At 41.7% G+C, this 23,880-nt stretch overlaps 3 protein-coding genes across 6 annotated transcripts in view; 2 read left to right on the plus strand and 1 right to left on the minus strand.

The window, feature by feature from the left end:
- Nucleotides 1-686: 686 nt before the first annotated feature.
- On the minus strand, nucleotides 687-8,135 carry LRRC57 (leucine rich repeat containing 57). 3 transcript variants are annotated; one of them, XM_035112351.2, is made up of 7 exons: nucleotides 7,932-8,135; nucleotides 7,191-7,269; nucleotides 5,294-5,468; nucleotides 3,743-3,878; nucleotides 2,898-3,166; nucleotides 2,228-2,413; nucleotides 687-1,703 (listed from the first exon to the last, which is right to left on the minus strand). In XM_035112351.2, the coding sequence occupies exons 3-7, from the start codon at nucleotides 5,375-5,377 to the stop codon at nucleotides 1,662-1,664; spliced, it is 717 nt and encodes a 238-aa protein (XP_034968242.1). In that variant the 5' UTR covers nucleotides 5,378-5,468; nucleotides 7,191-7,269; nucleotides 7,932-8,135; the 3' UTR covers nucleotides 687-1,661. The 3 variants fall into 3 exon arrangements, with proteins under 3 accessions (XP_034968242.1, XP_034968233.1, XP_034968260.1); XM_035112342.2 differs by lacking the exon at nucleotides 7,191-7,269; XM_035112369.2 differs by lacking the exons at nucleotides 7,191-7,269; nucleotides 7,932-8,135 and adding an exon at nucleotides 7,720-7,921.
- A 325-nt stretch (nucleotides 8,136-8,460) lies between these two features.
- Nucleotides 8,461-19,172, plus strand: HAUS2 (HAUS augmin like complex subunit 2). The gene is made up of 6 exons (XM_035112382.2): nucleotides 8,461-8,561; nucleotides 10,662-10,754; nucleotides 12,078-12,147; nucleotides 13,978-14,110; nucleotides 15,301-15,409; nucleotides 17,491-19,172. Exons 1-6 carry the CDS (start codon nucleotides 8,472-8,474, stop codon nucleotides 17,641-17,643), a joined length of 648 nt encoding a protein of 215 aa, XP_034968273.1. The 5' UTR covers nucleotides 8,461-8,471; the 3' UTR covers nucleotides 17,644-19,172.
- Nucleotides 19,173-21,563: 2,391 nt separating this feature from the next.
- STARD9 (StAR related lipid transfer domain containing 9) overlaps nucleotides 21,564-23,880 on the plus strand; it is an 86,207-nt gene continuing 83,890 nt past the window's right edge. For both annotated transcript variants that reach the window (XM_060273566.1, XM_060273590.1), the window contains exon 1: nucleotides 21,564-21,996. In XM_060273566.1, the coding sequence (XP_060129549.1) occupies nucleotides 21,950-21,996 (47 nt within the window). In that variant the 5' untranslated portion in view covers nucleotides 21,564-21,949. The remainder of the gene's footprint in view (nucleotides 21,997-23,880) is intronic.

Here is a 23,880-nt window from a genome sequence, read left to right on the forward strand (position 1 = left end):
GGAAGGGGAAGAATATATGCTTAATGTGCATAATGGTTCTCAAATCAGGTTTTCTTAGCATTGCATAATAAGCGTGAGTGGTAAGGCACCTGATAAGGTTAGCCTTAACAAATACATCTGCCCAACTTTGCACTCAGATTTTGGTACATATGATAAGAGCATTCATCGTCTGATTTTGCAGTCATTTTATATCACATTCTAGATCTTTACAACTATATGAGGTAGGTTAGCTGAGAGTTAGTGACTGACCCAAGGTAGGAAACAAAAACAATCAGTTAAGTGAGCTTAACATGTGAAACAGCACATTCTCAGTACTTTTGCAAGAGCACTTGGGTTTTCAAATGGCAACTTCCAAGTCACACACATCTCCCTGAAATTTAGACTCAACAGATGTGGTTTTTGTACTACATGGAACTCTATATGCAAGAACTGGGGGTGGGAGGCAAGAGTATAGGTTTCCAAGGGAAATTCTTTACACAGCCTTTAAACTCAAACTATCAACTCCTTCCCCAGCAATTAAATCCAAGTTACAAAAAAAAACACTATATGTTGTTCCTTCAATCACACCCAAAGCATCCACCTGTAGCGACAAGCATGCATATTAATCTTGACAGCCACACACCCTACAGAAAGATGAATTATACTGTACTGCTTTTTTCTAGGTATTTTATTTTAAATACTTTATAAGGAGCAATGTATTTTACAGGAACAATTTTAGCTGTGCATATTTATTCAGATTACATGATGTGAATTTATATATTAACTGAAGTTTGTCAAAAGGTGCCAAAAAGCTTAAGACAGTTGTGGATGCAATATCTTTTTAATAAAAAATATACAAGTTATTCAACAAAGTTGCATATCTTAGGTCCTCCTGGGTGCTTTGTATAAGGCAGTAATAAGGTGATCATCCCCTTTAAGCAGTTGAGTTTGCTCCTGCCATGAACACAGAGTGCAAAGATGTCAGCTCCCTCCCCCATCAAATGCAGTGTAGACATTATGATCCTGTATTTCATTCATTTAGCATGCTCAGGTGAACTAGAGGGCACTTCACCATCAAATGGAAGACAAGCCATTCAAGGGGAGGTGAGCATGAGATGAAGCTAGGACAACTATTTTTGATTAGACATATTGAGCTACTATCAGCCCAATTACTTGTGCTTTCAAATGTACATGATTTTTATTTATTTTTTAAAAAAGATCAGTCTCCTCTACACTATAAAACATTTAATGCAAAGAGATGACTTTGCATTCTAGAGTTAATCCTGTTACAGAACCTCAGTGTACTCCTTGGCAAATGTTCCCCTTAGTGTTATCTTCATGTACTCCTTACTTTATATAAGTAAGCCAACATCTGTAATAAAACCTCTGCAGCCCAAGTGAGTAACATTTTTCTTCTTACAACATAATGATCCCTGAAGATGGAGAATCACATAAGCAGAAGTGCCTTGTTAGCTGCAAAGGTGTAAAGCGTAACGTAAAAGATAGTTCCACCAATTCCTGGTTTCACTTTGTGGCCTTAAAAACAACATATTCCACCACTTCAAAGTTCTCTTGCAGTTAAAGCCTTGAATGTCCTTCTCCCGAAAAGACTTAGCAGCATATAAGCTATGTGCATCGCACCTCTTGTCTCTCCTTCATGAAATGAGACCCATAGCAATCCATCAGGCAAATTTTTTCTTCGTGGCTGTGAATCTCTCCATGTACTTAAAAAAAGAAGATGATAAAATTAGGAGTTTGGGTGGAATAAATGCAAGATAAATGAAGATAAATGAGAGATTCTCAAGAATGTTTCCTATCCATTAGTTTCTTATCCTGAACCAATTCAAGATCATGGGTTGTAGCCATTGTCCATCCAAAATCAGAGCAGGCCAACTGATACTAATTGACATGACTAACTTTGGTCTCTTAACTTCAGTTGCGTCTACTCATAAAAATAACAGCAAGTTAGCTACAAACTCATGTTCTGGGCTGGACAAATGAATTAGAAAATTTAAAAGTAAAATAGTATTAAGTAATTGATTGAAACAACTCTCTTCAAATTCAGAACAGAATTGTAATACTCCTCACTGAATATTACAGAAGTCTTGGAAGTAGGAGAGATTAGGATTCAATGAGGGAAGGCACTAGTCAAATATTTCCCCCTGATTTCATTCACCCATGGAAGCCTTATTTCCCCCAAGCCTATTGGTTTACAGCAGGGTGGGGGAGGGGAGAGAATACTACAGACCTTGTCATATCCTTCCAATTCTCGAAGTTTCTTGATTTCAAAGAGATTGCCCTCTACAGCAAGCAGAGAGATCTGAGAATCGCTGAGAATACTCTGAGGAAGCATGCTTAGTTCTAAACAGTTTTCTTCCAGACGCAGGACCTTGAGGCGTGGACAGTAAGATATCTGTGAGGAGATCTGGGAAATCTGCCGTGCATCAAACAGGGAAAGGGGAAAAGGTTATTGCTCTGCCACTGCTAAGTTGGAACATTCAGGACAGATAAAAGAAATCCTATCTTCATGCAGCTCATAGTTAAAACTAAGGAACTTGCTGCCACAGTAAGCAGTAATGGCCACTAACTTGGGTGACTTTAAGAGAGGATTGGACAAATTCATGGAAATAAAGCTATCAATGGCTACTAGCCATGATTACTATGCTCAGCCTCAATAGTCAGAGGCAGGAATGCTCAAAATGCAGATACACGAAACTATTGGGGAATTGATTGGGTAGCTAGGATGGACTCACTGCAGGAACTAGCACAGAGAGTTACAATCAAGCATTCCAACACTGAGTCTGAGTACTTAGTTATGAACATCACAGGGCCATGAGTTTTGTAGTTCCTCATTTCTTGTGCTTTGAGAAGCTCTTTCCTCCTGAATGATATACACCTACAAAAACTAGTTTCCAGACCTGGTTTTGATTCAAGTTTAGTTCAATGGCCTGCAAATCCCCAACTGTATCTGGCACACTCTGGATCTGATTTCTGGAGAGATCCACCACATCTAGGTGACGAAGGCTGCAGAGCTGGACAGGTACAGTTCGGAGCTGGTTTCCAGAAAGACTCAGGGTCTTCAGTGCCGAAAGTTGTCCAAAGGCAGCCGGTAACTGTGTCAGCTGGTTGCTGTTCAGATGCAAAGCCTCTAATTTTTTCAGCTTGCACAGCTCTTCAGGTAGTGCAGCTAGCAAAAATAAATATATACAGTATATATAAAAACAAATAAAATCAAGCTGTTCAGAGGAAAGAACAATTATAGTATAAAGGTCACTGTTGTGGAATCATACAGCACCCCATTGTGTTAGGATATAGTCAACATTTTATTTTACAATACATGAAGATACCGGTATACTTATAATGAATAAGCTACAATTGCCTGAATTACTGTGCAGGCTCTCTTTGGAACTCTAGCTGCTTGGGGGGAAAGGAAGGAGGAGAGCTAGGGCATGGTTAAAGGCAATTTTTCAAGTTAAGTGCTTGGTTCACAAGTCACGAGCATTTCAATTAGACGAGATAATTTTGAGTATCTTAGCAACCTGGAATCGCAATGGTGACAAATCTGCATTTGGAAGCTTTACAGGATCCTCTACGAAGCTGCAAAGCTTTTAACCAATGTATTGGGTTATCTCTATTACTTTGAAAGAAAATGATGGAATAAAACATGTGGTAATGTAGGCTGCAGTCCTAAAAATATTCTTCCTTTCACGAAGTCCCACTGAATTTATTTCAGCAAGTTGATGAGTTATTTAAGAAGTCTTACTCAGCTTGTTGTGATTTAAAGCAAGGCTCTTCAACACAGAGAATTTTCCCATTAGTGGTGGTAGGACCTCAATCTTATTGTTCGACAAATCTATTGTCCTGAGGTTACTTGCAAGCTTCTGCAGATCTTCGGGAAACTGAAAAAGCAATTCAGAAATCATGTGAAAATTCCAGAATAACACAAATTGCAATAAGTATATGTGGGTAGGTAAGATAATAAAAGGTGCAGGCAAGGAGCTTTTTAGGTTTATAAGGTTGCAGGACAGAATTACAAAACTATAAATGGTGTGAAAAGACAGAAGGGAAAATTTAATTTGGGAATATCCTCCAAAATTGACAAACTACCGGTACATATTACACAAAATTTATGTAATTATTTATCACAGTATGTCATGTTCACTACGATAGGTAGCATAAGCAATGCAATATCTTGTATGTTCCCATCCTATCTCACCTGAGTAGCAATGGTCTAAAGCTGTAATCCAAAACACATTTACTGGGGAATAAGCCCCACTAAACCAAATAGCTTTTATTTTTATAGCTAGGATAAGATACATTAATTAGAACCCATACAACTGACATTTCTATGCTTCTTATCCCACTAACCTATCAAAATTTGATTTCAAATTTTGCCAAGCCTTTAGGTATGTGGCCCTGAAAGCGAAATTATGGCTATGGCTCAAACTATGTTTCAGACTAGTGGGTTTGGCCCCCCCTGATTCTGAGGGATAATCTTAAATCTCCATGGGAAGGGGAAGTGGTAGAGGAAGTGCAGAAGTGCGGTCTGTCCCCCCTTTATATTGAGTCCATGACGTATAGCCGTGCTAAAGCGGTGATCGCTCAGAGATTGGGGGATATTGCCAGACAGGAGGACATAGCCCGCGTGAAATATGGGATGTTTTTAGGGGAGCAGGTGTATTGGGCTGCACCAGCCCGTTACCTGGCGGATATCCACTATGTGGAATACCGCAGACTACTTACTGCGGCCAGACTGAATGTTCTTGATTCAGCGGTTTTGAGGGGAAGATTTGGAGGAGTCCCATACGGTCAGAGAATGTGCCATTGTGCCTTGGGTGAGGTAGAATCCACAGAACACATTTTACTGAGTTGTCCCTTTTATAATGATTTAAGGCAATATCTTATAACCCCATATTTATCTCAGTTTAGTTCCCGACTAAGAGAACGGCAGGCAGCATATTTGCTAAACAAGCCCACTGGGAAAATAACCTTCTCGGTGGCTAAATTCCTCTTCCTGGCGCTCAAGTGTCGGAAACGTATAATCAAATGCCTTGATGTGGGTTACCTGTAGGAGGTTCAGTAGCGCAGTCATACTTCATTTATGTATCCCTCTGATGCCTTCAGTTTTATATTTTTATATTTTTAAATTTTTATTGAGAACGTTTTTTCTTTCTGACTATCGGTCGAATAAAGTATATTGATTGATTGATTTCAAAAAATTAAAAACTCTTCAAAGCACAAATATTTCTCTCTGTCTCTTGCATTATGCAGTATAAAATCATTAGTGTCACATGTTTATTATATAGGTCTTTACCTCAGAAAGGCCTTTTCCCGTCAGCTGGAATACTCCTGTTTTCTGTGCTGTCTCCAAATGCGCTTTTAAGGCACTGTTTCCCATCCTCTTGTATCAGATACTAACAAATGTGTGTAGCACAAGTCCAGCTGAGTCACTTTCATTCACACCACATTAGGCAACATAGGTTTATGTTCTATTAAAAGGTAAATTTATAATACTTATGATACAGGATTATCAAAGTCACTTTTTCCCAGCAGCGCAATCATCTTTACAAGAAAAGCAAAGCACTCGGGCCTATTTCTCAGGGGATAAGAAATCAAGCGTATATTGATCTGATCATCATGACATAGAGGTTGAGCTGGACAGTTAATGAAAAAGAACTATATGGAAATATGGGCATATGCAGTACGTAGGACAGATTTAGACAAAGTCTGCAATACTGAATGCGTTTAAGCTGTACTGAAAACAATTTGTTTCCAGGTCAGCATGCTGATGCTCGTAGTCCAAGAAGATTAAGGCTGCAATCCTCCATGCACCTACCTGGGAGTAAATCCCACTGAACTCAAAGGGACATATTTCTGAGTAGACATGCCCAGGTTTTTACTGTAATTTATTCGGCCTTGTAGAAGAAGCTTTACTAAGTAGGTTATGTAATCAGGCAGGCCGGCCCATCCAGTAACAAGCTTTATGATGTTAGAAGCCATGAGAACTTATTTATAGTCTACCCTCGGCTCAGCATATGCAAACTAGGGAATAAGTCACATTCACAGGGGCTTACTTCTTGTGTATTAGATTTATTCATTGTTATTCACAAGAAAATGTCTCAAAGCTACTTACAAATCCATTAAGAACAAAACAGAATTGACAATTGTTTAAAAAAACAAGTACACAGTTTTTTTTTTAAAAAAAGCTTGGCTATAGCTCAGGTTATTGAAGAGAAACCTTAACCACAAGTTCAGTTCCGGACAACATGTTAAGTCAAACTTTGGTTTAGCTAAGCAAAACACGACTGGAGTAAAGTAGCTACAAGCTCCTCTCCCAGAGCCTGTGTGCTTGCACAGTCCAGGTAAGTCATAGTTAGCTTACCCTGTCATGTGAATGGGGTCACAAAGAAATACCAGCAGTCACATAGGATGGTGGAAAGGTACTTGCACAACAGGTTCTAGCACATATCCTTCAATCAAGCTCACAAAGTATTGAACTAATGAGCCAGCATAGAAAAAGATTTCTTTGTAAACGTAGTTTTGATATTTTTTCCTGAAAATTCCTGATTATCAAGTGGTTAATATATTCAAATATATTCACATTCTTAAAGGATCAAAAGCATAGATGTTAGCAGAAGATACCATAAAATATTTAACCCCTCAATGGTTCCACTTTTTGCTTTCCTCATTCCCAAATACTCTACAGAATACAGTACTGCAAACAAAGGTTGCAGATATGAGCTCACATACCGTAATTGATTCAAGTTACAGGTAGGTAGCAGTGTTGGTCTGAGTCGAAGCAAAATAAAAAAATTCCTTCAGTAGCACCTTAAAGACCAACTAAGTTTATATTTGGTATGAGCTTTTGTGTGCATGCACACTTCTTCAGATACACTTGAAACTGGTTTCAGGCGGACTACTGGTTTCAAGTGTATCTGAAGAAGTGTGCATGCACACAAAAGCTCATACCAAAATAAAAACTTAGTTGGTCTTTAAGGTGCTACTGAAGGAATTTTTATAATTGATTCAAGTTTGGGTTCCACAGCTATAGGAATCACAAAGGCCTATGGATTTTTAACTTCCCAATGTCAACACTGTTTCTTTTCTGCACCACCCAAGTTCCAGTATATGCATATAATATAACAAAATCCTTATTCACTCAATAACAGTATTTAAACAATGAGTCTCAGTTCCCCTGAACCAGCTTTTGCCTGCTCTCCAAGCCGCCTCCTCACTCCTCTCAGTTGAAGCTGGGAAGACAGGCTGTGGGTAGGTGAAGACAGTTCTGATCTAAATAAAGAGGACAAGATGAAACCCAGCTGCCCCATCTTCCTCCATCTCAGCTGGCGGAATTGAAAACAACAACACTTCGCCTAACTTTTCACTTCCACATATGGCAAACAATATGCCATCTCTATCCAGCGAAGAGGCTGTATCCATCGCAGGCGATGCTCAGAGTAAGCCCACTGAAATTAATAGACATGACTAACACTAATTTCAATGGGTCTACTCCGAGTACAGTACTTGGATACAACCCAGGCGGACTATGGGTGGGGTGGGGAAAAGAGAGCAGCATATTTATCTAAAATGGGCGTTGTCCAAGTTGTCCTACGTTAGAGGGAAAGAGCCCAAGTTTATCTTTATTCAGAGAAGTCAGCCACACTGAATTCAATGCGACTAGGCTGCAAGCTTCAGCATACTGGCTTGGAGCAGCAACCATCGCATTCAAACAGGACTTACTTCCGAGTAGACACACACTGAAGTGGGCTGCCCAGATGCGCTGCGCCTGCCACACAGTTTTAACTTCCCAGGTGCAGCTACTTTTAGGTAAAGATGCACAGGCTATAAACGGAGGGATCTCTTCCCTGCTGCTCCTAGAAAAGAGGACGGGAACCAGGGGCTTTCTCGGGAGAATGACCTAAGAGGTGGACAAGCACCTGAGCTTGTCTTACCTGTAACTACGGTCGCCGCCGCTTCGCATCCTAGCAACAAGCACACGCAGTAGCAGAAACGCCTGCCGCACTGTTTTTAATCCCCCACGGCGAATCGCAAGCCCCGGATGACAGCACAACCCCGCCGCCTAACGTGAATAATGGCGAAGCCTGTGCCCGGAATAAGCTTTAGGTGGAGGTTCTCCGGGGGTGGACATTACCCACACGGCCGGGTTCACTTCCGCCAACAATCAACATGGCGGGAAGGGCCACGGCGCCCGGGTGCCGTTGAGCTCCACAGGGTTATCTTGTCTCGCCGCAGCCCGGTACGGCTATAAGTAGGCGCCAGGGAGGGCTGCGTCAGGGCTGCGCCTCCTCTGTCGGGGGTCCCCTCAATCCCTGCCACAAATATATTTATATAAGCAACCCCTCGTCTAAAGAGCCGCTTGCCCGCACTCGAGATGGCGGCGCGAGTTTGAAAGAAAGCGCGAGGCGGCGCTTCGCATTCGAAGGCGAGGCGCGCGCAAGAGTTTCCGCGCGGCGGCGGATGCTTGCCTTGCCATGGCTTCTTCGAATCCGTGGGCTCCTGTGCAGCCGTCGGCGGCTGGGCTGCTGCTGGCTGGCTGCCTATCCGCGGGGGTGGTGTCCCAGGTGAGACGGACCGCGCTTTTTCTCCCTCCCCACGTTGTATAAATACACGTAACGCAAAACCATCATCTGAAATGTGTAAATACGCGTTATGCAAAACCATACTCTGAAATGTGTTCGTTTCTGCCTAAACTTTGGGAATGTGCTGCTGCTCAGTTTATTAGTTTCGATTTTACTGGGATGGAAAAGTCATATTTGAAGCTGCCTGCTGCTTTTAAAGGATGCTGATAATATCGATATGTTCATAGGCTGCCCAGTATGTTCTGTCCTGGTTGGCAGCATTTCTCCAAGAAGTCAAGGGAGGCCCTTTTTGTAACCTTGCTATCTGACACCTTTTGCAAACATAGTTTTTTGTCCTTGTTCCTTCGTCCAGCTGGAACAATGCCGGTGTGCTTGTGGTGTGTTTAAAAGGTAAGGGGATCGTGACCGACTCTGGGGTTGCAGCGCTCATCTCGTGTTATTGGCCGAGGGAGCCAGCGTATAGCTTCCAGGTCATGTGGCCAGCATGACAAAGCCGCTTCTGGCGAACCAGAGCAGCACACAGAAACACTGTTTACCTTCCCGCTATTTATCTACTTGCACTTTGATGTGCTTTCAAACTGCTAGGTTGGCAGGAGCTGGGACCAAGCAACGGGAGCTCACCCCGTCACAGGGATTTGAACCGCCAACCTGATCGGCAAGCCCTAGGCTCTGTGGTTTAACCCACAGCGCCACCCGTGTGGTGTTTACTTTTGCTTAAAAGTACGTCTAGGTGGTGGGCTTACTGTGAAAGAAACATGCGTATGGTAAAAAATATTAACTTCCACCCTAGTTGTAGTTTTATAGTTGTTAGTTCTTGTAGCTCTCTGGAGCACCTGGATTGGATTCTGTTCCTAAATAGAAACGAAATATCTTATTTTCCTTTTGTTGCATCCTCAGGAAAACTGGTTATTTAAATTCTAAAAGCCTGAGCCACTTGACTCTGCGTAACTATGGATGGAGAATTCCCATAAGTTCAGTAGGGGGAAATGGGGGTCTGTGCATGTGTAACCCTCGTTGTTTTTAATTCCATAGAAGTGACTTTTGTTCCAGAGCACAAGTAGCTTACACAAAGTGAAACATAGAAAGCTGCCTTGTACTGAGTCAAATCATTTATCCATCTAGCTCAATACTGTCAGGTCTGTCAGTGCGTCTCCATAGTTTCAGTCTGGGCTCCCTCCCAGCACTGTCTGGAGATGACAGGGATTGAACATGCCATCTTCTGCGTGCAAAAGAGATGCTCCGCTACTGAGCCACAGCCCATCCCCAAAGTGGAGGGAAAAGGCTTGATTGGAGGTATGAGCAGATGCAGGCAACGGCCGATTTACATGCTTCTGATGGAGATGCAGTTGCACATGTGTGTGTTGTGCTGAACCCATAAATGACCCGAAAACATCACTAAAACAGAGTGGAACACTTTACGCAGGCCTTGCCAATGCATGTTAGGGTCTGGAAGTAGGATGGGTGTAATATGCTCAAACTGCCATGCCCCAGTGAGTAAGCTTTGCTGCTGAATTCTGCACCAGTTGCACTGTCTTTAGAGGCAGCCATATAACACGTTGCAGCAATCCAACCTAGAGGTTACCAGGGCATAGACAAGAGTAGTTAGGCTAACCCTGTCCAGTTGGGCTACCAGCTGGAGCTTATGGAAGGCACTCTGCACCACTGAAGCCACCTGAGCCTCAAGCGACACCAATGAATTCAGAAGTATCCCCAAGCTGCGTACCTGCTCCTTCAGAGGAAGTGTAGCCCCAGTCGAGATCAGGCAACCTTCTACCTATCTGGTCTGGGAAACCATCCACAAACAGTGGTATCTGGATTGAGCTTCAGTTGGTTGGCTATCATCCAGTCGGTTACTGACGTAAGACAACCTAATAAATACCCCTAATAAATGTAAGGGTGACAATTTCAGAAATGTGAACTGCTCCTCCACACCACCCATTATTCATTTTCACTGGCTTGTCCTTCATTTCTCCAGGCAAAGACATTAGGATTGCAACCTAAATGTATTCAAGACTGGAACCCTAATTTCAAGGAAGTTTGAATTGCTTATGTTAATTGAGAATTTTCATGTTTCTGTTTCAGGAAACTGTGGATAGATGTGGAAAACCAGCTCCTTGCTTTGTTCGCCTCACAGAGGCAGAACAAATTGCTGATCTCCAAGCTGAAATCAGTGAGGTAAAATAATCTTTGAGCATCAGAATAGGAGCTCTACTGAATAGGCCATACATACAATTTCCTCTGAATTGTAATAAATGATTTCATAGTGATGAAACAGTACTATAGGACCATAGAGTTGGAGGGGCTTTGTAGGCTATCTAGTCCAATGCGTGAAATCCAGAGCTACAGTATCTCCACCAGATGACTGTGCTTGAAGACCTCCAATGAGGGAGAGGCCACTGCCTCCTTATGTAATTTTTCTATTGTTGAACTGTTATTACATTTAAGAGGTTTCACCTAATATTCAGCTGAAACCAACCCTACTGTAACTTAGTCCTGCCCTTTGGAGCAGAAGAGAACAACAATTTGCCCTCATTACTGTGAATCATCTTCATTTTTCTCCTCTTCACCTCTTTTAATTTGTCTATATATCCTCCTTAAAGTGTGGTGCCCAGAACTGGACAGTTTTTTCAGATGGACAAGATAAAGTGGAACTTGGAAACTGTGGTTTGATTAATGCATCTTAAAGTTGCATTTGCGTCCCTCCTCCCTTTTTCTTTGGCCACTACACCGCTGATTCATTTTAGTTCATGATCAGCTATAAATCTGAGCTGGTTTTGGTATGTACTATTGCCAAACCATGCATCCACTTTAACTATGCATTTCTTTCTTTTTCTGTTTTGCCTGGTTTCAAAATAATAAATAATAATTTATTATTTATACCCCGCCCATCTGGCTGGGTTTCCAGCCAAATAAAAAGATAATGTTTTTTAAAATATATTTTTCACTTGGTAAGAAGCACTTCTTATCATGTGAACAATATATTTTGAAATCAATCCAGGACTCCCTCTCCCTTTTTGTTCTTTGGTGCCTCAACTGAGGTTGAGAAGCTTGTCAAATTATCACACCTAATCCTCTTCTACAGAGATGTGATGTAGTGACATAGCCATGAAAATTGCATTAACTAGGAATTTAGCCTGTAATAGTTCCACCTAGAACAGATTCTGTGTTCTGCGCAGCTACAGATTTTGGATGTTGGAAAACAGAAGACAACTAGGAGATTGGAAGTCTTACTAAAGCTGGAATTAAGGGATGATAAATTGAACTATTTTAAAAAAGAAATTATGAGATTTTAGTTAGATACATTAAAAAATAAGCTTCCCAACAAATCTTATCAGAAATAAAATTATGTTGTGGTTCCTGCAAGCATAGAAGAATTACTTTTCTAAAAATACTTGAAGATGGTCAGGGTTGTTGGGGGTTTTAAAGCAGCTATGAATGCAATAGTAAATTACATGAAACATACCGCATGGATATAAGTGTAACTTTTAATGTGTATAGATGAAGCTAGATGCTGAAATCCTGCAGATGGAGAAAGATACAGCAGACATTACACATCCATTCTACCTAAGTAAGTATTTTGTTTTATGCTATTGTTTGATCTTCTAGGAGTGCTGTTTTGGGGGTTAATCTTAAGAGATATTTAGACAAAGCCTCACATCTTCATACTGCTGTAAGTATACTGCTGTCAGAGAGGTTGGTTGAGTAACAAAGCTGCCATCTATGAGCAAGATGCAGTACAGTGCCAGTGGACACAATGGACCTACCTTTCTCTCCTCCCCTTTGCCGCCTGCTGCCGCCCCACATCTGGCCCACCAACCTTCCAAAACAGATTTTTGGGTGCATGGGAGGCTGCAACAGGAGAGTAGAAGTCTGTTGAGGAAGTAGCATACTTAACACACTTAACAGGTGACGAAGCATCTAGCAGCCAAAATGAAAAAGTTTGAACGGGAATGATCCCTGAAAAAGGAAACAAGTAATTAGAGGTGTTTGTATTCAGCAACTCCATAGATGCATTGCACATATGCTGAAATGGGCATTTCATTCGGAAGCCTGAGTGTTTCATTTAAGACAACTGTGAGCAACTTACAAGCCCATACCCTGTGAGGAAAGACAAAGACATCCCTAGGTTGGGAAGCAATTTGGCTTGGCAGCAGGTGGCACCTCATCCTGATACCGCTTCAGTGATGAGTAGTTAGGCATGTTGCATGAGGAAAATCCATACACCAGGAGTAGGGCACTGGATCTGGCCAGTGGGCTGGATCCTAGGTTCTTCTACCTTGAGGGCGGGCAGTGTAGCATTTTGACAGGTTATTGGTTCAAACCACTCTAGAAAGAGAGGTTGACGTTACTGCCAATCAGCTGATTGGTGCTGACTGACTTCAAGCTCTGCTTTCTGTGGTGGTCATCTGTGCTATGGAGTTTCCTATGGGGAGCACAGCTAATTCCAGCTTGTTGGTGTGAATCAGGCTTCCTTGCCAATACACAACCAGGAGCGCATTTTAGGGTTCCCAGTTGTGCATGGGCAGCTGTGTGCCCCTCACCCAATGTCACATATGATGTTGGGTATGAAACAGGTTGGTGTTGTTCCAGAGAAACAGACTGATGGGCCAGATTGAGACCTGAGGGTGGGCCTAATTAGACCTGCAAGCTGGAGGTTTGCTATACCTGACATACGTGGACGCCATTCCCCCAAAAAAAACCCAAACCCTTTATTCCATGCAAGCTACTAAACATTGCATCCATAACTATGGCAATCCTACATGTATTGGGTGAAGGCGGAAAGTCCCAAGATCTTGGGGAAAGGCTCACAAAGGCTACCATTGTTGACTGAAATGAGCAGAACCAAGAATCATTTTTTTTAAAATGCAAGACGTTCTTCACAGGTGTACGTATGTGTACGTTTGAAACATTAAGGCTGTAATCCTGTACATATTTACATTGGGACAGGTCCCATTGAACACAATGGGCATATCTTGAGTAGTTGGTTAGGGCGTAGTGCTGTCGCCCTGCATTAATAGAGAGTACACACATACTTGCACTGGAGGGAAAGATAGGGAATGGTGGACAAATGACCCCTTTTCACCAGTTTGTCTGCTGTTACTTCTCCTGCTACCAAAGGTACACAGCATTCCCTAGGATAAACTTAGAAACCTGTGGTCTTTATTTCTCAGCAGCTGCTGCTTGCTTCCATGGGAGTCTCTTGATGTGATTCACCTTGCAGGTGCTGTGTGAGCCACACACTTTTGTTAGACAATTACAGATTAACACAGCATGCTACCAGTATTTTGGAAGCCTGTGTTTCAAAGCATGAAATTATGTTTTACAAAGAACCTGCTCTCACTTCAATTCATGTTTAAATCTGAAAGTTTTTCATTTTTTTAAAAAATAAAATCTGTAGCTCAGAAATGCCAGGCTCTGCAAGCGATGAACAAACACCTAGAAGCAGTGCTGAAAGAGAAATGGGTTCTTAGGCAGAGGCTAATGAAACCAGTGCGTCAAGAAAGCCTGCCTATTGAAGCTATCTTCCACAGGTAACAAACTGCTTTGTTATTTTACTTATATGTTGTATACTCCTTATTTCTTTTTCAGATCAATAAAATACATTGGGAACAAAATCCAATTACAGTTAAAACTGCAAATGATGATGCTAAAACTTTTTTTAAAAAACAAACAAAACCCAAGTTACTGCAGAACTCTAAACAGCCACAATCAGTTCACTTCTGCTGCCAAATAACATCCTTTATTTCAATTTTCATCAAAGGTACACTTCAAACATCTATTTGGTGTGTCACAAATGCTTTTTTATTTTAACCATAGTCACTTACATTTCTTACAAGACACACAATCCTAACTTTATTCATTACATTTTTCCTCTGTTTCCTGATAAGTTCCTATTTTAAATCACCCTATGTTACCGTATATCCAGCCTTTTTTCTAAATCTACATTAGTCTGACAGCTAAATTATTCTAAATCATTTATCAGCTCAGTCCAATTCATATTAAGGCATTGTTTCTGCTATAACATTAAAAGAAATGATCTAAATAGCTTTTGTGTTCTATTTTCCCTTCTTAATTATCATCTATGTTCATTTAATGCATTTCATTAAGGACCAATAAAGATCAACCACTCAGTGATAGTAGGTGACTGCTTTTTCCCAATATTGGGCTGTTCAAACATTTGAAGTACAGTAATATATTGGTTCAGTGTCATTCATCTGTATCTGTTTCCAGCACCATCAGTATAGAGTCAATTGAAATGTCTCTTCCTATTATCTCTTTTTTTTGGGGGGGGGGAGTTCTGTTAGAAACCAAAACACAACAACAACAACAACAACAACAACAACAACAACAACAACAACAACAACTGTAACGTGAATTATTGAGCAATCTCCCCTCCCCGGCAAATCCCACAGATTATGTTAACTATTTTACAGTGGTAACAACTTGAAAGATTCCTAGGTGATACATACTGTATTTTTCCGTGTATAACACGCCCCTATGTATAAGACGCCCCCTATTTTTGGGGACTCCAAATTGAGAAAATGGAGGGAGATTATATCTGTGTATAAGACGACCCACAATTGTGAACATAATTTTTAAATAAAAAAACCTAGTCTTATACACACAAAAGTACGGTACTGTATTTTTAGCCTCCATAGTGTGAAATACCACCTCACAAAGATAGTATCATTTTCCATACATTTTTTTCTTTTTCATGCAGGCATGTAGTAGAATTGTTGGCGTCGGCAGTGGCTTTCATTGAAAAATTAGAAACCCATCTAACCACAGTAAGGAGCATTCCTCAAATACCTCTAGTTATGAAAAACATGGTAAGTTGTCTGTCCTATAACTTTGATAGCAAAGTAGTGGCTAAGAGCATGGAAGTCTTAGCTGGAAGTCTCCAGTTCAAATCTCACCAGGCTATGGATTCCCTGGGTTGTCTCACTCAGAATGCTGGTTAATAGACCTGTACCTGACATAAGGAATGTGAAGCACTAACTTCTGCTTCACTTCACACTAGGCTTCCCCTGGAATTAGAGAAACTGTGAGTCTGTATCTCTGTCCTTGAAGAAAGGAGATTCAATTGCTGAATCAATTGATCAGAAAGTTCAATTCCATCTATTTGAGTCTGAATAGTGACTGGTTTTCTCTCCTGCTACAGGTATTAATTTCCCGTCAGTGCTAAGATGATTGTATTATCACTAATTATTGCTATTGTGATGGGTCACACTAGTTATTCTGCATACTGTACAGTTCCGTTGGACTGTATTTTATTTTGCTTTTCATTGCCATTTAATTCCAACTCTTACATTTTTCCTTTATTTAACATCCCCTCATTAAAATACAGTGGTACCTCAGTTTACAAACACAATTGGTTCCGGAAGTCTGTAATTAACCTGAAGCGTACTTAACCTGAAGCGAACTTTCCCATTGAAAGTAATGGAAAGTGGATTAATCTGTTCCAGACGGGTCCGCGGAGTACTCAACCTGAAGCGTACTTAACCCAGGGTATGAGTGTAATTGGTTCCGGAAGTCTGTACTTAACCTGAAGCGTACTTAACCTGAAGCAAACTTTCCCATTGAAAGTAATGGAAAGTGGATTAATCTGTTCCAGACGGGTCCGCGGAGTACTCAACCTGAAGCGTACTTAACCCAGGGTATGAGTGTAATTGGTTCCGGAAGTCCGTACTTAACCTGAAGCGAACTTTCCCATTGAAAGTAATGGAAAGTGGATTAATCTGTTCCAGACAGGTCTGCTAAGTACTTAAACTGACAATACTCAAACGAAGGCGTACTTAAACCGAGGTATGACTGTAGTACCAAAGTGATGTACAACAAAGCAGTTAAATACAAATCAATTCAGTATACGATAAAAACTATTTTAAAAAGCCAGCATATCACTGTTACAGCAGTCAGGTATCATTCAACTGATACCAGAAGCAAGGGAAAGCTTGAGTGAATAGATATGTGTTAAACAGCCGGCAGAAGCTGTTAAATAGGTGCTTGCCATATCTCAAGAGTAAGAAGGGTCATTGCTCAGGCTAAGGGCACAAGATGAGCCCCCTGCAATCTGGCATAATTAATAGGGCCTCCTCCAAAGATCTTGGTGAACGAGCAGATCTCTATGGGAGTTGCTCTTTCAGATAACCTGGTTCTAGGGAATTATCAGTTAATAACAAAACATTAAACTTGACTTAATAGCAAACTTGGCATTTCTTAATACCCATGTGTTCATTACACATATCTGCCAGATGAGCATTACATAATGCATCTGATAAAGTGGACTCTGCTCCACAAAAGATTATGCCAGGATAAATTTTTTAGTCTTTAAGGTGCCTCAGCTCTTGGTTTTTGCTGTAACAGACTAATATGGCTACCCCTAAAGCTATATGGAGGGACACTGTGGTCTAAACCACTGAGCCTAGGGCTTTCCGATCAGAAAGTCGGCAGTTTGTATCCCTGCGACAGGGTGAGCTCCTGTTGCTTGGTCCCAGCCCCTGCCAACCTAGCAGTTCAAAAGCACGTCAAAGTGCAAGTAGATAAATAGGTAGCGCTCCAGCGGGAAGGTAAACGGCGTTTCCCTGCACTGCTCTGGTTTCGCCAGAAGCGGCTTAGTCATGCTGGCCACATGACCTGGAAAAACTGTCTGTGGACAAACGGCGGCTCCCTCGGCCAGTAAAGCGAAATGAGCACTGCAACCCCAGAGTCGTTCACGACTAGACTTAACTGTCAGGGGTCCTTTACCTTTTGAAAGCTATATGAAGGAATCTTTCCCTGGAGTGCGTTGACAAATGCCAGGGCAGTTACGCTAGTTTCACTTCCCTTGTGCAGCAGTCCCTGTGATGAGTTCTTATGTTGTTGAAGTTTTAGCATAGTGCGCTAAAATACTTGTTTTCCTATTTCATTCCAGGACAGTGCACTAACAGAGATGGACTTGTTAGTAACAGACACAAAAGCACTGGCAGAACAAATACTGGAGTGGAGAGAGAAAGTAAAGGAGATCTTTGAAAATTCACAGCTGACTACTGAATCAGATTCCTGGTTCAGAAGTATAACTCTGTAATACTGCACACTTCCCGCCATGCCTTTTCCTTCCCAATTCTCAGGCTACTTAGCAATTTTGTGTGTTGATAAAATGCATGTGTTCTATCACATTTAAAGTCACTTGTGTCTGTCTGAAATGTATATTTGTACGTAGAACTAGGGCTATGTAGAAATTGACAACGGATGTTAAATGGCTCTCTTGAGGTTGTATTTTAAAGAAGCAATTTTATGATGTTGCCTTAACAAGATCAGCTTCATGTACATAGGTTTTATATTTTATAGAAACATTATCTATTTTTAAAAGTGAGACCACTCATATCTTGGTATAAAACTTCAATCAGAATACTGGACTATAGACTATTTTGTATGGGTGGGAAACCTTTGGATTCCACCCTATCTTCATGTGCATTTATGAAAATCTGTAGCTTGATACTTTTGCCCTTCATACTGTTGAGTACTGTAGTAGAAAATAATGCAGAGGAAGAGTATGGGAAACAGTATTCAGTTAGTAATAAACAAACTAAATAAATACTTTTTTCTCTTAGTTTGTATTTCAAAGAGAGAAAAATTAAGCAACTATACAGATGAGCCTGTCACTGTGCAAAACTGGCTAGCAAATGCCTGTGTTTCATAATTCTCCATCAGCTATGCTTGATTTGTTATAGCTTGTTATGGCTCATCATCAGTTTCTCATCTCCATCTGATCTCTGTTCCAGCCACTGAGAGAAAGCACAAGATAGATGTGCTGCTAGGTAAACAGCATCCTGAGGATATCAAGACTGTCTTCTCCCAATGACAGGACCTGTGTTCCTTTTCACATGTTAAAACAAAAACCACAAGCAGGGAACATCCCACAATAAACGTCCATGTGCATACAACCTGGCAAGCAGGCATTTGTGTGTTTATAACCTAAACATGCTTTCTTAATAGAAATGGATGGGTAGTTTTTCTTTCACTCTCATACATTGAAGGTGGTAATTCTAACTCTTCATAATCCTTATATTTGTTTGTTCCTAAGTGACATGTAGGCAAATGTTTAAATTTGCCCAGGCGGTTAGCCAGTCTTATATACATTTCCTTTGAACTAAGTTGTGCTGTATTGAATTCAGGGGTGTGTGTGTGTAGAGATTTGCAGTTTTTAGTTTAATATGCTTCAAAGACATTCATATTGGTTCCTGAATTTATTTCTGCTGAATTCTCTTTAAAGCAGTTAACCTGTTACTGATATTAACAGACAACTTAAAACTATACTAATTTAAGCAGATATTTCTATTAGAGTACATTCACAAAGTTTACAACAGGACTTAATTTATCAGCACAGTCCTATTAAATCTGAATAAATTTACTCCATCAGTGTGTTTAGGACTGCAGCCTCAAATCCAACGTGCTACAATTTAATTTAAAAGAAATGAATACAGTACCTGAGAAGGTTTCAGGAAAAATAATGAAAAGCAAATAGAATTTCTCAAAAACTTTTGTTTGTATTTATGGAGAGTTGCAAAACATTGTGGGTCCGTGATCCATGCATTGCACTAGGAGATGTTTAAATACAACTAGCTGGTAAATTCCTACATGTTACACAGATTGTTTCATTTGAGCAATCTCAAAATCTTTTCACAAAGATTTATGGTGTCAAATGGAACTTCATACCGCTATATGCTGTCTGAGAAAAAGGAAGATAACAGTGGTTGACTCCTGACAGGTGATGACAACATTGAAGCAGATAACAACTTAGTAATGACACAAATTTGAATGCTCATCTCTAATAGTCTTGGAGTGCTGGTCCATTTGTCACTAGGGGGCATAATTGTGAATGATTCCCTTTTGTTACCAGTAACAGTCTGAAAGTTTACATGCTTTCCACCACAGCCCCGCTTTATTTTTAACTTTCAGCTCACAGTGTAGTTTTGAACAAGGTTATAGTTAGCAGTACAGTGGTACCTCGGTTTATGAACACAATTGGTTCCGGAAGTCTGTTCATAAACTGAAGCGTTCATAAACTGAAGCGAACTTTCCCATTGAAAGTAATGGAAAGTGGATTAATCCGTTCCAGACGGTCCGCGGAGTAACCGTTCATAAACTGAAGCGAACTTTTCCATTGAAAGTAATGGAAAGTGGATTAATCCGTTCCAGACGGGTCCGCGAAGTACTTAAACTGAAGCGTTCATAAACTGAAACATGGGTGTAATTGGTTCCGGAAGTCTGTTCATAAACTGAAGCGTTCATAAACTGAAGCGAACTTTTCCATTGAAAGTAATGGAAAGTGGATTAATCCGTTCCAGACGGGTCCGTGAAGTACTTAAACTGAAGCGTTCATAAACTGAAACATGGGTGTAATTGGTTCCGGAAGTCTGTTCATAAACTGAAGCGTTCATAAACTGAAGCGAACTTTCCCATTAAAAGTAATGGAAAGTGAATTAATCCGTTCCAGATGGGTCTGCAGCGTTCATAAACCGAAAATTCATAAACCGAGGTGTTCATAAACCGAGGTTCCACTGTATTGGCTCTTTATTGCAAAATGGAAACAATACTAAACTCATAGTACTTTGAAGGCAAATACATTAAAGACACCAAAGCTCCTCTGAAAGTGAAAAAGTTCTGCATGTTTAGTCGTGTCCAACTCTTCGTGAAAGTGCTGCATAAATAGTATTTTTAGCAGTATGAAGATAACTGTACAGTGTGAATGCGCACTGTCTTTCCTGGCAGATAGAAGGTTTGATTGTATTCACCCAATACTGTGTCACCTGCACTGGCTGCCAGTATACTCACTAGATGAAAAGCTAGTGCTTCCCTCTTAAAAGCATTTCATATGCTGGGCCCCATATTTCTGCAACCACCTCCCTAGTATTAACTATGCCACTTTTAGTTATTGAGTCAAACCTTGCACCAATGCACCATATACAGACTTATCAGGAACATAACAGGGCCTTTCCTTCATCAGCTGCTCCAAGGTTTTGGAATTATTTCCCCTCAGGTGTGTGCAGTTTCTCCTTAGTGGGTAGCTGCACTTTATATTTTTGATTTGCCCTTGTGAGTTTTTTAATTTAATTTTGAATAGTTTTGTTAGTATAAATCATCTGGAATCTAGTAAAGGTGGCTACCAAGAATTTTGTAGCAATACAAAAATTATTTTGTTGTAATACTACATAAGCTGACTCTTCTACTTATGTGCAGTATCTTTTTAGGGAAGTTATATATGAGAATCTGCATTTTAGCAGGCCACTATAGATCTACTCATGTATACACTAGAATGGACCCAAAGAAGCCAAGGATCCAGGAAGCATGCCATCAAGGGTGTTAGATGAGGCTCAGAGCAGTGGGACCACAACAGATAAAGCTCAAATTGCAAGATGGGGTGTTCAGATAGTGAACAAAGGTGTGTATCACAGCAGCAAGCAGGGAGTTCCAGTCAGGTAAGGTCAGTCATACGGTCAGAAGGCTCTTTGTGGCTTACAGGTGTATCCACATATTGGTGATCAGTTTCTGGTCAACTCTATTGCCCAGTAATTGCTGGCATTTCTGCAAAGAATGCTGGATTAAGAACTTTGGCCTGATTCAGCAAAGGCGATTTATTCAGTACCTTTAGGATTGCTTACTACAGAATGATGTGCCAATCACACTTGACCTCTTTCTAAATAAAACAATGCACCAAGAAGATTCCTGTTTTTGTTCTTCAAGGAAGCACGCTATCCTTGTTCTATGTTGTTCTTGAGAAGCCAGCTGTGTTTTTTTTTTTTTGACGCACATGTCTCACCCACATGGGGTGAGATATTGCTGACCATTATTATTATTATTTATTATTATTATTATTATTATTATTATTATTATTATTATTATTATTATTATTATTATTATTATTATTATTATTATTATTTTATAGCGTTACGCAGCGCCCTCTTTAGGCCAAGAGTGGAAAGTTGTCGAGTTAAGCGTCTTTCCACACTCCATGAACTTCTCTCAAGTTTCACCCTCCACTTGGAGTATTCCATCCCCACCGTCCCAGAAGTTGGAGCAGCCGGCTACTTAGCCGCAGACCCAGCGCCTCACGGACAACGGAGGGAAATTGGAGACACCCGTTTTCCTCAAACCGGCCCAGCAGCACCGGCGGCCCCTCCCTCCCCATTTCCTCTCCTCTCCCCAGGCGGCCAGGCCCTTCCCTCAAGAGCAGCTGCGCTGGGCGGGGTCGGGCCGCGCTTCCCCTGCCCAGGGCTCTGCGGAGAGCCGAGGCGCTCGGAGGACGGCGGGGATGTGATGCGGAGTCGTGGCTTCGGCGGCCGCGGTGGAGGGGAGGAGGGGGCGCCTTTTGCTGCAACTCCAGACGGGACATGGCGAATGTCAAAGTGGCGGTGCGGGTCCGGCCTCTCAGCAAAAGGTGGGCCGGCGGTGGGGCGGTTGAGGGTGGCAAGAGAGAGGGAGTCGACCTCGAATACACAAACACGCACGTCTATGTGCACAAAGGGTGGGAGAGGACACTTTTTGCACGCACGCGCCGCCAACTCGTTTGCACCGTAGCGCGGCTTGTGAGCGTGTGTGTGACCGTTATGTGCGGCGCTCGCGTCTCCTATGTGGAGGAGCTGCCAGGTGTTACATGTGCTGGTTCAGTAGTAGCGTCGCTTGCAGAAAACCTGGGCACCCCAGGAACTGAAGCGCTGGGCTGCGCTGGGCATCAGTGAAAAAGGTGCAAATGGAGCATAGGAGCCAAAATATTTGAGGGTGCAGTGCATCCCGCAAAAAGTTGATGGGCATCACCATTGAAATGGTGTGCGCACACCGTGTCTTGTGATAGATTATGTGGGGTTGGAGTGACCTCCCCCCCCAATATTTTATTCAAGTTGGCACCCCTGAAATGGAGATGGGTTGTGTTAAAGAGGGCTATAAGAAGTGTGGCACATTTCTGGGCAGGCTCTGGTACTCGGAACTCCATTCAGTGAGACTTGTTTAGTCCCATGAAGCAAGCATGCTGAGTACGCTGTGCTTTGTCTACATGAGATATTTGTTATAGCAATGCTCTGCGTTATTAAAAACGTGTTTTGAGTTCATAACAACTTGGCTACAGTTGAATTATTTAAAGGCCTTTCCAGGCAATGAGTTTATACTAGTGTATTAAATATGCAATTGGTATAGGATCCAGTTGTCTTCTCCCAAGACTCCACTTTTGTTGCTAAAATATTGCATTTTCCACACCAACTGCACACTTAGGACTCTGAGAATGTGATTGGTTTTTTCCAGTTGCCATGTTAACTGCTTTTGTGATTGCTTCGTGGAACATAAAGTATAATAGACAACCATTGAAACTGTACCTGCTGCTGCGGTGCTTAAAGATGAGCAAGACAAAACTTCCCCATGCTGTTTTATAAATTTGTTATTTTTAATCACTTGACGTCCTTGGTTTCTATGCCCTCGCAGGAGTTTGCTATACCAGTGATGGAGTGCTCGTCTAAGATTACTTTGTAATTACCAAAAAACTTGAAAGGCAAGCTACTTCTCTCCTGAGCCCTGCCAGTTCAGAAAACCTTAAGTTGTTACTTAATGTCTTGCTGAGGGCTCACGCTCTGGCTGTGTAAAATGCATATCTTGGCTGAGTGATATGACCACCTGTTCCTGGGGGACAGTGATGGTGCCCCCTGGCTGTACCCTTTTGTTGCAGAACACAGCTGCTTGTCTTCACATGACCCACAAAACTAGCTTTTCTCGTGTGCAGTGAAGGACATTTCATTGCTAGCCAAGTCAACCTCTATCCCTGAATTGGTGAGGGCATCATCTTGTTGTTTTCCTGAAGCACCCAAATAGGCTTATGCTGGTCATGCTCCCAGTCTATTATATGAGGAGAAAATATTGCACTGCTGCCAATGGACTGTGGCTAAAGTGCTAAGGATTAAATTTTGTGATCTCTGTTTCTACTATCTAGTAATGGGAGGTCTTTCCAATTTAAATATAGAAATGCTGATGTTACCATAGATGGAACTAGGTCAGTTCTAAACTTCTGTCATATTTCTACCTGCACCAGTGGCATAGCGTGGGGGGCTGTTGCCCTGGGCACATTCTTGAGGGGGCACAACAAGGGAAGGTACGCACAGACTAGTCTTTGGGGCTGGGGTGTTTGCGGCAACAGGAGCCGCTCCACTCAGGGCCGGCCCTACGGCCAGGCTGGGTGGCGCAGGGCCGCCAGGGGGGCACCGCACAGCAGCGCTGCAGCCGAGGGAGGAGGGACGAGCTACCAGGACACTGAGGTCCAGCACTGAGGGCCTTCTGCCAG

The sequence above is a fragment of the Zootoca vivipara genome, chromosome 1 (genome assembly GCF_963506605.1).
Source record: "Zootoca vivipara chromosome 1, rZooViv1.1, whole genome shotgun sequence".
In the NCBI taxonomy this organism is placed as follows: domain Eukaryota; kingdom Metazoa; phylum Chordata; class Lepidosauria; order Squamata; family Lacertidae; genus Zootoca; species Zootoca vivipara.

Bases quoted from the DNA above. Each gene is read 5' to 3' on its own strand.
- LRRC57 (XM_035112342.2), bottom strand. From the start codon at position 5,377: ATGGGAAACAGTGCCTTAAAAGCGCATTTGGAGACAGCACAGAAAACA. The intron at 3,879-5,293 runs GTAAAGACCTAT...TTGCTTTTTCAG, and splicing joins CGGGAAAAGGCCTTTCTGAG to TTTCCCGAAGATCTGCAGAA. The intron at 3,167-3,742 runs GTAAGACTTCTT...TATTTTTGCTAG, and splicing joins TTTAAATCACAACAAGCTGA to CTGCACTACCTGAAGAGCTG.
- HAUS2 (XM_035112382.2), top strand. From the start codon at position 8,472: ATGGCTTCTTCGAATCCGTGGGCTCCTGTGCAGCCGTCGGCGGCTGGG. The intron at 10,755-12,077 runs GTAAAATAATCT...TAATGTGTATAG, and splicing joins TCCAAGCTGAAATCAGTGAG to ATGAAGCTAGATGCTGAAAT. The intron at 14,111-15,300 runs GTAACAAACTGC...TTTTTCATGCAG, and splicing joins ATTGAAGCTATCTTCCACAG to GCATGTAGTAGAATTGTTGG.